This window comes from Oncorhynchus keta, chromosome 18 (assembly GCF_023373465.1).
Source record: "Oncorhynchus keta strain PuntledgeMale-10-30-2019 chromosome 18, Oket_V2, whole genome shotgun sequence".
NCBI classification, from domain to species: domain Eukaryota; kingdom Metazoa; phylum Chordata; class Actinopteri; order Salmoniformes; family Salmonidae; genus Oncorhynchus; species Oncorhynchus keta.
This window is the reverse complement of record NC_068438.1, coordinates 32,362,177-32,377,758: the sequence shown is the minus strand read 5'-3', so window position 1 is coordinate 32,377,758 and position 15,582 is coordinate 32,362,177. Positions and strand designations below refer to the sequence as shown.

At 44.3% G+C, this 15,582-nt stretch overlaps 1 protein-coding gene across 1 annotated transcript in view; it reads left to right on the top strand.

Moving 5' to 3' along the window:
- The window catches only part of LOC118396889 (calsyntenin-2-like), a 365,777-nt gene that overhangs the window by 117,172 nt on the left and 233,023 nt on the right, over positions 1-15,582 (top strand). The window contains exon 4 of the mRNA XM_052467906.1: positions 7,807-7,956. Within this exon, the coding sequence (XP_052323866.1) occupies positions 7,807-7,956 (150 nt within the window). The remainder of the gene's footprint in view (positions 1-7,806; positions 7,957-15,582) is intronic.

The window sequence follows — 15,582 nt, the reverse complement described above, 5'->3', positions numbered from 1 at the left end:
CAGAGAGGAGGAGGATAGAGTGAGAAGACTAGGATAGAGAGGAGGAGGATAGAGTGAGAAGATGAGGACAGAGAGGAGGATGGTAGAGAGTGAAGACAAGGACAGAGAGGAGGAGGATAAAGAGAGAAGACGAGGACAGAGAGGAGGATGGTAGAGGGAGAAGACGTGGACAGAGAGGAGGAGGATAGAGGGAGAAGACGAGGACAGAGAGGAGGATGGTTGAGAGTGAAGACGAGGACAGAGAGGAGGAGGGTAGAGAGAGAAGACGAGGACAGAGAAGAGGAGGATAGAGGGAGAAGACAAGGACAGAAAGCAGGAAGATAGAGGGAGAAGACTAGGATAGAGAGGAGGAGGATAGAGGGAGAAGACGAGGACAGAGGAGGAGGATAGAGAGAGAAGATGAGGACAGAGAGGAGGATGGTAGAGAGTGAAGATGAGGACAGAGAGAAGGATGGTTGAGAGTGAAGACGAGGACAGAGAGGAGGAGGGTAGAGAGAGAAGACGAGGACAGAGAGGAGGAGGGTAGAGTGAGAAGACTAGGATAGAGAGGAGGAGGATAGAGTGAGAAGATGAGGACAGAGAGGAGGATGGTAGAGAGTGAAGACAAGGACAGAGAGGAGGAGGGTAGAGAGTGAAGACGAGGACAGAGAGGAGGAGGATAGAGTGAGAAGACTAGGATAGAGAGGAGGAGGATAGAGTGAGAAGATGAGGACAGAGAGGAGGATGGTAGAGAGTGAAGACAAGGACAGAGAGAAGGAGGATGGAGAGTGAAGACGAGGACAGAGGAGGATGGAAGATATTGAAGACGAGGACAGAGAGGTGGAGGATAGAGGGAGAAGACGAGGACAGAGACGAGAAGGATACTAGGAGGAGACTAGGATAGAGAGGAGGGTGGTAGGGAGTGAAGATGAGGACAGAGAGGAGGAGGATAGAGAGAGAAGACGAGGACAGAGACGAGGAGGATAGAGTGAGAAGACGAGGACAGAGAGGAGGAGGATAGAGAGTGAAGACGAGGACAGAGGAGGATGGAAGATATTGAAGACGAGGACAGAGATGAGGAGGATAGAGGGAGATGACGAGGACAGAGAGGAGGATGGTAGAGAGAGAAGACGAGGACAGAGAGGAGGAGGATAGAAAGAGAAGACGAGGAGAGAGAGAGGAGGAGGATAGAGAGAGAAGACGAGGACAGAGAGGAGGATAGTGGGAGAAGGCACTGGCAGAGAGAGGAGACGAGGACACAGAGGAGGAGGATAGAGGGAGAAGACGAGGACAGAGAGGAGGAGGATAGAGAGAGAAGACGAGGACAGAATGGAGGATGGTAGAGAGAGAAGACGAGGACAGAGAGGAGGAGGATAGAGATAGAAGATGAGGACAGAGGGGAGGATGGTAGAGAGAGAAGACGAGGACAGAGTGGAGGAGGATAGAGTGAGAAGACTAGGATAGAGAGGAGGAGGATAGAGAGAGAAGACGAGGATAGAGAGGAGGAGGATAGAGGGAGAAGACGAGGACAGAGAGGAGGAGGATAGAGGGAGAAAACAACGATAGAGAAGAGGAGGATAGAGGGAGAAGATGAGGACAGAGAAGAGGAGGATAGAGGGAGAAGACGAGGACAGAGAGGAGGAGGATAGAGAGAGAAGACGAGGACAGAGGAGGAGGATAGAGAGAGAAGACGAGGACAGAGAGGAGGATGGTAGAGAGTGAAGATGAGGACAGAGAGAAGGAGGATAGAGAGAGAAGACGAGGACAGAGAGGAGGAGGATAGAGTGAGAAGACGAGGATAGAGAGGAGGAGGATAGAGGGAGAAAACGAGGACAGAGAGGAAGATGGTAGACAGAGAAGACGAGGACAGAGAGCAGGAGGATAGAGAGGAGGATGGTAGGGTGTGAAGACGAGGACAGAGAGGAGGAAGATAGAGGGAGATGACGAGGACAGAGAGGAGGAGGATAGAGGGAGAAGACGACAGAGAGGAGGAGGGTAGAGAGAGAAGACGAGGACAGAGGAGGATGGTAGATATTGAAGATGAGGACAGAGAGGAGGAGGATAGATGGAGAAGACAAGGACAGAGAGGAGGATGGTAGAGAGAGAAGACGAGGACAGAGAGGAGGAGGATAGAGAGAGAAGACGAGGACAGAGAGGAGGATAGAGGGAGAAGATGAGGACGGAGAGGAGGAGGATAGAGAGAAGACAAGGACAGAGGATGATGGTAGAGAGTGAAGACGAGGACAGAAAGGAGGCAAGAGAGAGAAGACTAGGACAGAGAGGAGGAGGAGGATAGAGAGATTGTTCTCTGTCATTGGAAAACGCTGGGGTGTAGAAATGTCCTTTATTAGCTTTGCACAGTTGTCAGCCGACAGAGAGCATTTTGGCTGCTGACACGTACGTGTAAGTAATGTTATAATTGAAGACGGGGGAATAGGCATCTCTGTCAGGCGGAAAGCACTCTGCGTTATTGTGTGTGTGTGTGTGTGTGTGTGTGTGTGTGTGTGTGTGTGTGTGTGTGTGTGTGTGTGTGTGTGTGTGTGTGTGCGTGCGTGCGTGCGTGCGTGCGTGCGTGCGGGCGGGCGGGCGGGCGTGCGTGCGTGCGTGTGTGTCTGACAGATGTGGCGACACACAGTGAAATGGGATGAGAATGCAGAACACAACAACAGGTACAGAACTACTTTCCCAATTAACAACTGTTAACAAGTTGACATAGCTGAAAACAAGCATCAGAGGACAATAATATGTCTCTCTCTCTGTATATCTCTCTGTATATCTGTCTCTCTCTGTATATCTCTCTGTCTCTCTCTCTCTGTATATCTCTCTGTCTCTCTCTCTGTATATCTCTCGGTATATCTCTCTGTATATCTCTCTGTCTCTCTCTCTCTCTGTATATCTCTCTCTGTATATCTCTCTGTCTCTCTCTCTCTCTGTATATCTCTCTCTGTATATCTCTCTGTCTCTCTCTCTCTGTATATCTCTCTCTGTATATCTCTCTGTCTCTCTCTCTCTGTATATCTCTCTGTCTCTCTCTCTGTATATCTCTCGGTATATCTCTCTGTATATCTCTCTGTCTCTCAATTCAATTCAATTCAATTCAAGGGCTTTATTGGCATGGGAAACATGTGTTAACATTGCCAAAGCAAGTGAGGTAGACAACATACAAAGTGAATATATAAAGTGAAAAACAACAAAAATTAACAGTAAACATGAAAAACAACAAAAATTAACAGTAAACATTACACATACAACAGTTTCAAAACAGTAAAGACATTACAAATGTCATATTATATATATATATATATATATATATACATATATATATATATATATATATATATATATATATATATATATATATATATATATATATATATATATATATATATATATACACATACACATATATACACAATGTACAAATAATTAAAGGACACAAGATAAAATAAATAAGCATAAATATGGGTTGTATTTACAATGGTGTTTGTTCTTCACTGGTTGCCCTTTTCTCGTGGCAACAGGTCACAAATCTTGCTGCTGTGATGGCACACTGTGGAATTTCACCCAGTAGGTATGGGAGTTTTTCAAAATTGGATATGTTTTCGAATTCTTTGTGGATCTGTGTGATCTGGGGGAAATATGTCTCTCTAATATGGTCATACATTGGGCAGGAGGTTAGGAAGTGCAGCTCAGTTTCCACCTCATTTTGTGGGCAGTGAGCACATAGCCTGTCTTCTCTTGAGAGCCATGTCTGCCTACGGCGGCCTTTCTCAATAGCAAGGCTATGCTCACTGAGTCTGTACATAGTCAAAGCTTTCCTTAATTTTGGGTCAGTCACAGTGGTCAGGTATTCTGCCGCTGTGTACTCTCTGTGTAGGGCCAAATAGCATTCTAGTTTGCTCTGTTTTTTTGTTAATTCTTTCCAATGTGTTAAGTAATTATCTTTTTGTTTTCTCATGATTTGGTTGGGTCTAATTGTGCTGTTGTCCTGGGGCTCTGTAGGGTGTGTTTGTGTTTGTGAACAGAGCCCCAGGACCAGTTTGCTTAGGGGACTCTTCTCCAGGTTCATCTCTCTGTTTGTGATGGCTTTGTTATGGAAGGTTTGTGAATCGCTTCCTTTTAGGTGGTTGTAGAATTTAATGGCTCTTTTCTGGATTTTGATAATTAGTGGGTATCGGCCTAATTCTGCTCTGCATGCATTATTTGGTGTTTTACGTTGTACACGGAGGATATTTTTGCAGAATTCTGCGTGCAGAGTCTCAATTTGGTGTTTGTCCCATTTTGTGAAGTCTTGGTTGGTGAGCGGACCCCAGACCTCACAACCATAAAGGGCAATGGGCTCTATGACTGATTCAAGTATTTTTAGCCAAATCCTAATTGGTATGTTGAAATTTATGTTTCTTTTGATGGCATAGAATGCCCTTCTTGCCTTGTCTCTCAGATCGTTCACACCTTTGTGGAAGTTACCTGTGGCGCTGATGTTTAGGCCAAGGTATGTATAGTTTTTGTGTGCTCTAGGGCAACAGTGTCGAGATGGAATTTGTATTTGTGGTCCTGGTGACTCGACCTTTTTGGAACACCATTATTTTGGTCTTACTGAGATTTACTGTCAGGGCCCAGGTCTGACAGAATCTGTGCATAAGATCTAGGTGCTGCTGTAGGCCCTCCTTGGTTGGTGACAGAAGCACCAGATCATCAGCAAACAGCAGACATTTGACTTCGGATTCTAGCAGGGGAGGCCGGGTGCTGCAGACTTTTCTAGTGCCCGCGCCAGTTCGTTGATATATATGTTGAAGAGGGTGGGGCTTAAGCTGCATCCCTGTCTAACCCCACGACCCTGTGTGAAGAAATGTGTGTGTTTTTGCCAATTTTAACCGCACACTTGTTGTTTGTGTACATGGATTTTATAATGTCATATGTTTTACCCCCAACACCACTTTCCATCAGTTTGTATAGCAGACCCTCATGCCAAATTGAGTCGAAGGCTTTTTGAAATCAACAAAGCATGAGAAGACTTTGCCTTTGTTTTGGTTTGTTTGGTTGTCAATTAAGGTGTGCAGGGTGAATACATGGTCTGTTGTACGGTAATTTGGTAAAAAGCCAATTTGACATTTGCTCAGTACATTGTTTTCATTGAGGAAATGTACGAGTCTGCTGTTAATAATAATGCAGAGGATTTTCCCAAGGTTACTGTTGACACATATTCCACGGTAGTTATTGGGGTCAAATTTGTCTCCACTTTTGTGGATTGGGGTGATCAGTCCTTGGTTCCAAATATTGGGAAGATGCCAGAGCTAAGTATGATGTTAAAGAGTTTTAGTATAGCCAGTTGGAATTTGTTGTCTGTATATTTGATCATTTCATTGAGGATACCATCGACACCACAGGCCTTTTTTTTTGGGTTGGAGGGTTTTTATTTTGTCCTGTAACTCATTCAATGTAATTGGAGAATCCAGTGGGTTCTGGTAGTCTTTAATAGTTGATTCTAAGATCTGTAGTTGATCATGTATATGTTTTTGCTCTTTGTTCTTTGTTATAGAACCAAAAGATTGGAGAAGTGGTTTACCCAGACATCTCCATTTTGGATAGATAATTCTTCGTGTTGTTGTTTGTTTAGTGTTTTCCAATTTTCCCAGAAGTGGTTAGAGTCTATGGATTCTTCAATTGCATTGAGCTGATTTCTGACATGCTGTTCCTTCTTTTTCCGTAGTGTGTTTCTGTATTGTTTTAGTGATTCACCATAGTGAAGGCGTAGACTCAGGTTTTCCGGGTCTCTATGTTTTTGGTTGGACAGGTTTCTCAATTTCTTTCTTAGATTTTTGCATTCCTCATCAAACCATTTGTCATTATTGTTAATTTTCTTCGGTTTTCTATTTGAGATTTTTAGATTTGATAGGGAAGCTGAGAGGTCAAATATACTGTTAAGATTTTCTACTGCCAAGTTTACACCTTCACTATTACAGTGGAACGTTTTACCCAGGAAATTGTCTAAAAGGGATTGAATTTGTTGTTGCCTAATTGTTTTTTGGTAGGTCTCTCTCTCTCTGTCTCTCTCTCTTTGTCTCTGTATATCTCTCTGTATATCTCTCTCTCTCTCTCTCTCTCTCTCTGAGCTGTTGTAATAAGCCACTCAGGTTTTCTCTCTGTGGGTAATGACATAGTGATCCTCTCAGACATACAGGACACTCTGGCCAGGCCCCATGCACCACTCACTCTGCATTTTGACTCTAAACGAGCATGCCAAGGGCCAGTCACAACCCAGACACTGAGAGGACTATGGAAAGCAGAGCGACTGGAGTCTGTGAAAGCCAACTTCCCTCCATTTTGGATTAAGAGCAAGAAGAAGAGATGGTCACTAGCAATGTTCCCTCTAAGCTGCACAAGGGCGGAAGAAATATCAGCCCGCGCAGAGGAGCACGATATTGAACTTCACTCAACTTCCTAGTTTTCCCCTTTAGTTAACACTTCCCTCTTCTGTGCGAATTGGGATCGAAACAACGCAATATCAGCCACTTTCAATACAACATCCTGAAACAAAACGCAAGTGTTCTTTAACCTCATCCCATTTCACTGTGTGTCGCTTCACCTGTCAGACACACACACACAATAATGCAGAGTGCTTTCCACCTGACAGAGATGGCTATATTCCCTTCAATTATAACATCAATTTACATGTTGACATAGCTGAAAACAAACATTAGAAGACAATTAATGTCATTCTACATTCATCACACACTTAACGGCCTGTTCTGTTCCGTCCCTGTTTGATTCAGCCCTGTTCTCATCGGCCTGAAGTATCAAATATTAAGCAGCACATTAGGACTGCAACAGCTCCCTCCATGCTTTCTGCCTAGTGTGACCACTAAACGGAGTCTGAGGGTTGTGAACACATTCTATTTACCAATGTCAGGCTAAACGCTTAGACATTGTGCTGTCTAGACTTGTCTACCCTGACAATACAAAGCAAGTCTGTAAATACACATACACACAGGCAGTATTATCCCCCTCCCCCACACACACACACATCCGCGCACGCACTCACAAGTATGCTGTGTCCTGGTGACAGCAATGGTTGTGACATTTCATATTCAGTTCATGTGATGGACAGTAGCCTATTGATTGTGACCTTCCAATTCTTCTGACCTCTACTGTCCTCCATAGGTAATACCAGGAACACAGAGAAGCTGACCTCTGACCTCTTCCCTGTCCTCCGTAGGTAATACCAGGAACACAGGAACACAGAGAAGCTGACCTCTGACCTCTTCCCTCTTCCCTGTCCTCCGTAGGTAATACCAGGAACACAGTGAAGCTGACCTCTGACCTCTTCCCTGTCCTCCGTAGGTAATACCAGGAACACAGAGAAGCTGACCTCTGACCTCTTCCCTGTCCTCCGTAGGTAACATCAGGAACACAGAGAAGCTGACCTCTGACCTCTTCCCTGTCCTCCGTAGGTAACATCAGGAACACAGAGAAGCTGACCTCTGACCTCTTCCCTGTCCTCCGTAGGTAACATCAGGAACACAGAGAAGCTGACCTCTGACCTCTTCCCTGTCCTCTGTAGGTAACATCAGGAACACAGAGAAGCTGACCTCTCCTGTCCTCCTTAGGTAACATCAGGAACACAGAGAAGCTGACCTCTGACCTCTTCCCTGTCCTTCGTAGGTAACATCAGGAACACAGAGAAGCTGACCTCTGACCTCTTCCCTGTCCTCCGTAGGTAACATCAGGAACACAGAGAAGCTGACCTCTGACCTCTTCTCTGTCCTCCGTAGGTAACGTCAGGAACACAGAGAAGCTGACCTCTGACCTCTTCCCTGTCCTCCGTAGGTAACATCAGGAACACAGAGAAGCTGAGCTTTGATAAGCAGCAACAGTATGAGGTCCTGGTCACAGCCTTCGACTGTGGACAGAAGAGATCCACAGAGAGCGTGGCGGTACACATCGACGTTAAACCTGTCTGCAAACCTGGCTGGCAAGGTGATTAGTATTAGGAGGGCTGAGCCGTGGGTGGCGTACCTAGGGGTCTGTCTCACTGTCTTTCTTTGTCTTGCCTAATGTCTTTGATTCAGTTCGCTTCAAATCTGTCAGCGATCAGTGTCTCTGTCTTTTGAAGTATATTTATGTGGGTGGGTGTGCATGTGTGTAACTCTATTTCTCTCTCTCTGTCTGTCTCTCTTTCTCTCTCTCTCTCTACCTCTCTCTCTCTATGTCTGTCTCTCTTTCTCTCTCTCTCTTTCTGTCTGTCTCTGTGTCTCTTTCTCTCTCTCTCTCTACCTCTCTCTCTCTGTCTCTCTCTTTCTCTCTCTCTACCTCTCTCTCTTTCTCTCTCTCTCTGTGTCTCTCTCTCTCTGTGTCTTTCTCACTCCTTTGGGAAAGGAGACAGCAATATCACAAGACAGGAATATCACAACAGCAATATCACAAGACAGGATTATCACAAGACAGCAATATCACAAGACAGGAATATCACAACAGCAATATCACAAGACAGGATATCACAAGACAGGAATATCACAACAGGAATATCACAACAGCAATATCACAAGACAGGATATCACAAGACAGGAATATCACAACAGGAATATCACAACAGCAATATCACAAGACAGGATATCACCAGACAGGAATATCACAAGACAGCAATATCACAAGACAGGATATCACACAACAGGAATATAACAAGACGAGAATATCTCAACAGCAATATCACAATACAGGAATATAACAAGACAGCAATATCACAAGACAGGAATATAACAACAGGAATATCGCAAAACAGGAATATCACAAAACAGGAATATCACAAGACAGGAATATCACAACAGAAATATTACAAGACAGGATTATCACAAGACAGCAATTTCACAAGACAGGATATCACCAGACAGGGATATCACAAGACAGGAATATCACAAGACAGCAATATCACAAGACAGGATATCACACAACAGGAATATAACAAGACGAGAATATCTCAACAGCATTATCACAAGACAGGAATATCACAAGACAGGAATATAACAAGACAGGAATATCACAACAGGAATATCACAACAGCAATATCACAAGACAGGATATCACAAGACAGGAATATCACAACAGGAATATCACAACAGCAATATCACAAGACAGGATATCACAAGACAGGAATATCACAACAGGAATATCACAACAGCAATATCACAAGACAGGATATCACCAGACAGGAATATCACAAGACAGCAATATCACAAGACAGGATATCACACAACAGGAATATAACAAGACGAGAATATCTCAACAGCAATATCACAATACAGGAATATAACAAGACAGCAATATCACAAGACAGGAATATAACAACAGGAATATCGCAAAACAGGAATATCACAAAACAGGAATATCACAAGACAGGAATATCACAACAGAAATATTACAAGACAGGATTATCACAAGACAGCAATTTCACAAGACAGGATATCACCAGACAGGAATATCACAAGACAGGATATCACAAGACAGGAATATCACAACAGGAATATAACAAGACGAGAATATCTCAACAGCAATATCACAAGACAGGAATATCACAAGACAGGAATATAACAAGACAGCAATATCACAAGACAGGAATATAACAACAGGAATATCACAAAACAGGAATATAACAAGATGAGAATATCTCAACAGCAATATCACAAGACAGGAATATAACAAGATGAGAATATCTCAACAGCAATATCACAAGACAGGAATATCACAAGATAGGAATATCACAAGACAGGATATCACAAGACAGGATATCACAAGATAGGAATATCACAAGACATGAATATCACAAGACAGGATATCACAAGACAGGAATATCACAAAACAGGAATATCACAAGACAGGAATATCACAAGACAGGAATATCACAAGACAGGAATATAACAAGACAGGAATATCACAAGACAGGAATATCACAAGACAGGAATATCACAAGACAGGAATATCACAAGACAGGAATATCACAAGACAGGAATATCACAAGACAGGAATATCACAAGACAGGAATATCACAAGACAGGAATATCACAAGACAGGAATATCACAAGACAGGAATATCACAATACAGGAATATAACAAGACAAGAATATCACAACAGCAATATTACAAAACAGGAATATCACAAAACAGGAATATCACAAGACAGGAATATCACAAGACAGGAATATCACAAGACAGGAATATCACAACAGGAATATCACAAAACAGGAATATCACAAGACAGGAATATCACAAGACAGGAATATCACAAGACAGGAATATCACAAGACAGGAATATCACAACAGCAATATCACAAGACAGGAATATCACAAGACAGGAATATCACAAGACAGGAATATCACAAGACAAGAATATCACAACAGCAATATCACAAGACAGGAATATCACAAGACAGGAATATCACAAGACAGGAATATCACAAGACAGGAATATCACAAGACAGGAATATCACAAGACAGCAATATCACAAGACAGGAATATAACAAGACAAGAATATCACAACAGCAATATTACAAAACAGGAATATCACAAAACAGGAATATCACAAGACAGGAATATCACAAGACAGGAATATCACAAGACAGGAATATCACAACAAGAATATCACAAGACAGGATATCACCAGACAGGAATATCACAAGACAGGACATCACAAGACAGGAATATCACAACAAGAATATCACAAGACAGAAATATCACAAGACAGGAATATCACAAGACAGGAATATTACATTTACATTTAAGTCATTTAGCAGACGCTCTTATCCAGAGCGACTTACAAATTGGTGCATTCACCTTATGACATCCAGTGGAACAGCCACTTTACAATAGTGCATCTAAATCTTTTAAGGGGGGTGAGAAGGATTACTTTATCCTATCCTAGGTATTCCTTAAAGAGGTGGGGTTTCAGGTGTCTCCGGAAGGTGGTGATTGACTCCGCTGTCCTGGCGTCGTGAGGGAGTTTGTTCCACCATTGGGGAGCCAGAGCAGCGAACAGTTTTGACTGGGCTGAGCGGGAACTGTACTTCCTCAGTGGTAGGGAGGCGAGCAGGCCAGAGGTGGATGAATGCAGTGCCCTTGTTTGGGTGTAGGGCCTGATCAGAGCCTGGAGGTACTGAGGTGCCGTTCCCCTCACAGCTCCGTAGGCAAGCACCATGGTCTTGTAGCGGATGCGAGCTTCAACTGGAAGCCAGTGGAGAGAGCGGAGGAGCGGGGTGACGTGAGAGAACTTGGGAAGGTTGAACACCAGACGGGCTGCGGCGTTCTGGATGAGTTGTAGGGGTTTAATGGCACAGGCAGGGAGCCCAGCCAACAGTGAGTTGCAGTAATCCAGACGGGAGATGACAAGTGCCTGGATTAGGACCTGCGCCGCTTCCTGTGTGAGGCAGGGTCGTACTCTGCGGATGTTGTAGAGCATGAACCTACAGGAACGGGCCACCGCCTTGATGTTAGTTGAGAACGACAGGGTGTTGTCCAGGATCACGCCAAGGTTCTTAGCGCTCTGGGAGGAGGACACAATGGAGTTGTCAACTGTGATGGCGAGATCATGGAACGGGCAGTCCTTCCCCGGGAGGAAGAGCAGCTCCGTCTTGCCGAGGTTCAGCTTGAGGTGGTGATCCGTCATCCACACTGATATGTCTGCCAGACATGCAGAGATGCGATTCGCCACCTGGTCATCAGAAGGGGGAAAGGAGAAGATTAATTGTGTGTTGTCTGCATAGCAATGATAGGAGAGACCATGTGAGGTTATGACAGAGCCAAGTGACTTGGTGTATAGCGAGAATAGGAGAGGGCCTAGAACAGAGCCCTGGGGGACACCAGTGGTGAGAGCGCGTGGTGAGGAGACAGATTCTCGCCACGCCACCTGGTAGGAGCGACCTGTCAGGTAGGACGCAATCCAAGCGTGGGCCGCGCCGGAGATGCCCAACTCGGAGAGGGTGGAGAGGAGGATCTGATGGTTCACAGTATCGAAGGCAGCCGATAGGTCTAGAAGGATGAGAGCAGAGGAGAGAGAGTTAGCTTTAGCGGTGCGGAGCGCCTCCGTGATACAGAGAAGAGCAGTCTCAGTTGAATGACTAGTCTTGAAACCTGACTGATTTGGATCAAGAAGGTCATTCTGGGAGAGATAGCGGGAGAGCTGGCCAAGGACGGCACGTTCAAGAGTTTTGGAGAGAAAAGAAAGAAGGGATACTGGTCTGTAGTTGTTGACATCGGAGGGATCGAGTGTAGGTTTTTTCAGAAGGGTGCAACTCTCGCTCTCTTGAAGACGGAAGGGATGTAGCCAGCGGTCAGGGATGAGTTGATGAGCGAGGTGAGGTAAGGGAGAAGGTCTCCGGAAATGGTCTGGAGAAGAGAGGAGGGGATAGGGTCGAGCGGGCAGGTTGTTGGGCGGCCGGCCGTCACAAGACGCGAGATTTCATCTGGAGAGAGAGGGGAGAAAGAGGTCAGAGCACAGGGTAGGGCAGTGTGAGCAGAACCAGCGGTGTCGTTTGACTTAGCAAACGAGGATCGGATGTCGTCAACCTTCTTTTCAAAATGGTTGACGAAGTCATCTGCAGAGAGGGAGGAGGGGGGGAGGGGGAGGAGGATTCAGGAGGGAGGAGAAGGTGGCAAAGAGCTTCCTAGGGTTAGAGGCAGATGCTTGGAATTTAGAGTGGTAGAAAGTGGCTTTAGCAGCAGAGACAGAGGAGGAAAATGTAGAGAGGAGGGAGCGAAAGGATGCCAGGTCCGCAGGGAGGCGAGTTTTCCTCCATTTCCGCTCGGCTGCCCGGAGCCCTGTTCTGTGAGCTCGCAATGAGTCGTCGAGCCACGGAGCGGGAGGGGAGGACCGAGCCGGCCTGGAAGATAGGGGACATAGAGAGTCAAAGGATGCAGAAAGGGAGGAGAGGAGGGTTGAGGAGGCAGAATCAGGAGATAGGTTGGAGAAGGTTTGAGCAGAGGGAAGAGATGATAGGATGGAAGAGGAGAGAGTAGCGGGGGAGAGAGAGCGAAGGTTGGGACGGCGCGATACCATCCGAGTAGGGGCAGTGTGGGAAGTGTTGGATGAGAGCGAGAGGGAAAAGGATACAAGGTAGTGGTCGGAGACTTGGAGGGGAGTTGCAATGAGGTTAGTGGAAGAACAGCATCTAGTAAAGATGAGGTCGAGCGTATTGCCTGCCTTGACAGGAATATCACAACAAGAATATCACAAGACAGGATATCACCAGACAGGAATATCACAAGACAGGATATCACAAGATGAGAATATCTCAACAGCAATATCACAAGACAGGAATATCACAACAGCAATATTACAAAACAGGAATATCACAAAACAGGAATATCACAAGACAGGAATATCACAAGACAGGATATCACAAGACAGGATATCACAAGATAAGAATATCACAAGACAGGAATATCACAAGACAGGATATCACAAGACAGGATATCACAAGACAGGAATATCACAACAGGAATATGACAAGACAGGAATATCACAACAGAAATATTACAAGACAGGATTATCACAAGACAGCAATTTCACAAGACAGGATATCACAAGACAGGAATATCACAACAGGAATATGACAAGACAGGAATATCACAACAGAAATATTACAAGACAGGATTATCACAAGACAGCAATTTCACAAGACAGGATATCACCAGACAGGAATATCACAAGACAGGAATATAACAAGACAGGCATATCACAACAGCAATATTACAAAACAGGAATATCACAAAACAGGAATATCACAAGACAGCAATATCACAAGACAGGAATATCACAAGACAGGCATATCACAACAGCAATATTACAAAACAGGAATATCACAAAACAGGAATATCACAAGACAGCAATATCACAAAACAGCAATATCACAAGACAGGAATATCACAAGACAGGCATATCACAACAGCAATATTACAAAACAGGAATATCACAAAACAGGAATATCACAAGACAGGAATATCACAAGACAGGAATATCACAAGACAGGAATATCACAAGACAGGAATATCACAAGACAGGAATATCACAAGACAGGAATATCACAAGACAGGAATATAACAAGACAGGAATATCACAAGACAGGAATATAACAAGACAGGAATATCACAAGACAGGAATATCACAAGACAGGAATATCACAAGACAGGAATATAACAAGACAGGAATATCACAAGACAGGAATATAACAAGACAGGAATATCACAAGACAGGAATATAACAAGACAGGAATATAACAAGACAGGAATATCACAAGACAGGAATATAACAAGACAGGAATATCACAAGACAGGAATATAACAAGACAGGAATATCACAAGACAGGAATATAACAAGACAGGAATATAACAAGACAGGAATATCACAAGACAGGAATATAACAAGACAGGAATATCAAAAGACAGGAATATCACAAAACAGGAATATAACAAAACAGGAATATCACAAGACAGGAATATCACAAGACAGGATATCAAAAGACAGGAATATAACAAGACAGGAATATCACAAGACAGGAATATCACAAGACAGGAATATAACAACAAGACAGGAATATCACAACAGCAATATTACAAAACAGGAATATCACAAAAGAGGAATATCACAAGACAGGAATATCACAAATCAGGAATATCACAAGACAGGCTACAGGGTTCTCATATGGGGACAGCCGAAACAGCCACACACACACCTTTTGTAACCATTTTTTCTAAGAGTGTACTACAACAACTATGTTATGTTACTGCAGTCCCCTTGTCAATTTGTAAGGGTTATGCATCTCTCCAAGGTCCTTGTTCAATCCGTGAGAGAGCCCTGGCATAACAGTAACAGAACAATAATATGCCCTTAAGAGAGGAGAAGAGAGAGTGATTGAGAGAGAGAAAAAGCTGAAGAGAATTAAATAAAGATTGTGGTGAAGAGGGAGGAGGAGGAAGTCCTGCCAGCCTAAAGCACAAGCTGAACTTTTGAAACATCCCCCCCGTTTCCACTTGCTCTCTCCCTCTCGTTCTTGCTGTCCTGGTAGATCTCTCTGAGTTGGTGCAGTCGGGAAACACACACACACACACACACACACACACACACACACACACACACACACACACACACACACACACACACACACACACACACACACACACACACACACACACACACACACACACACACACACACACACACACACACACACACACACACACACACTCACACACTCACACACACACACACACACACACACACACACACACACACACACACACACACACACACACACACACACACACACACACACACACACACACACACACACACACACACACACACACACACACACACACACACACACACACACACACACACACACACACACACACACACTCTCCAGACAACACATCCACTTCTGCTGTTTTCACTCCTCTCCTAGTCCATCTCTCCATCCCACCACCCCTCCATCCCCCAACTCTTTCCCTCTCCAGTCAGTCACAGAAACAGTCATGCTTAACGTGGGTCAATAACATCTAGTTAACATCCATAAATAGGCCGTGAGACCCTGCGTGGGTGTGAGAACGGCTGTATT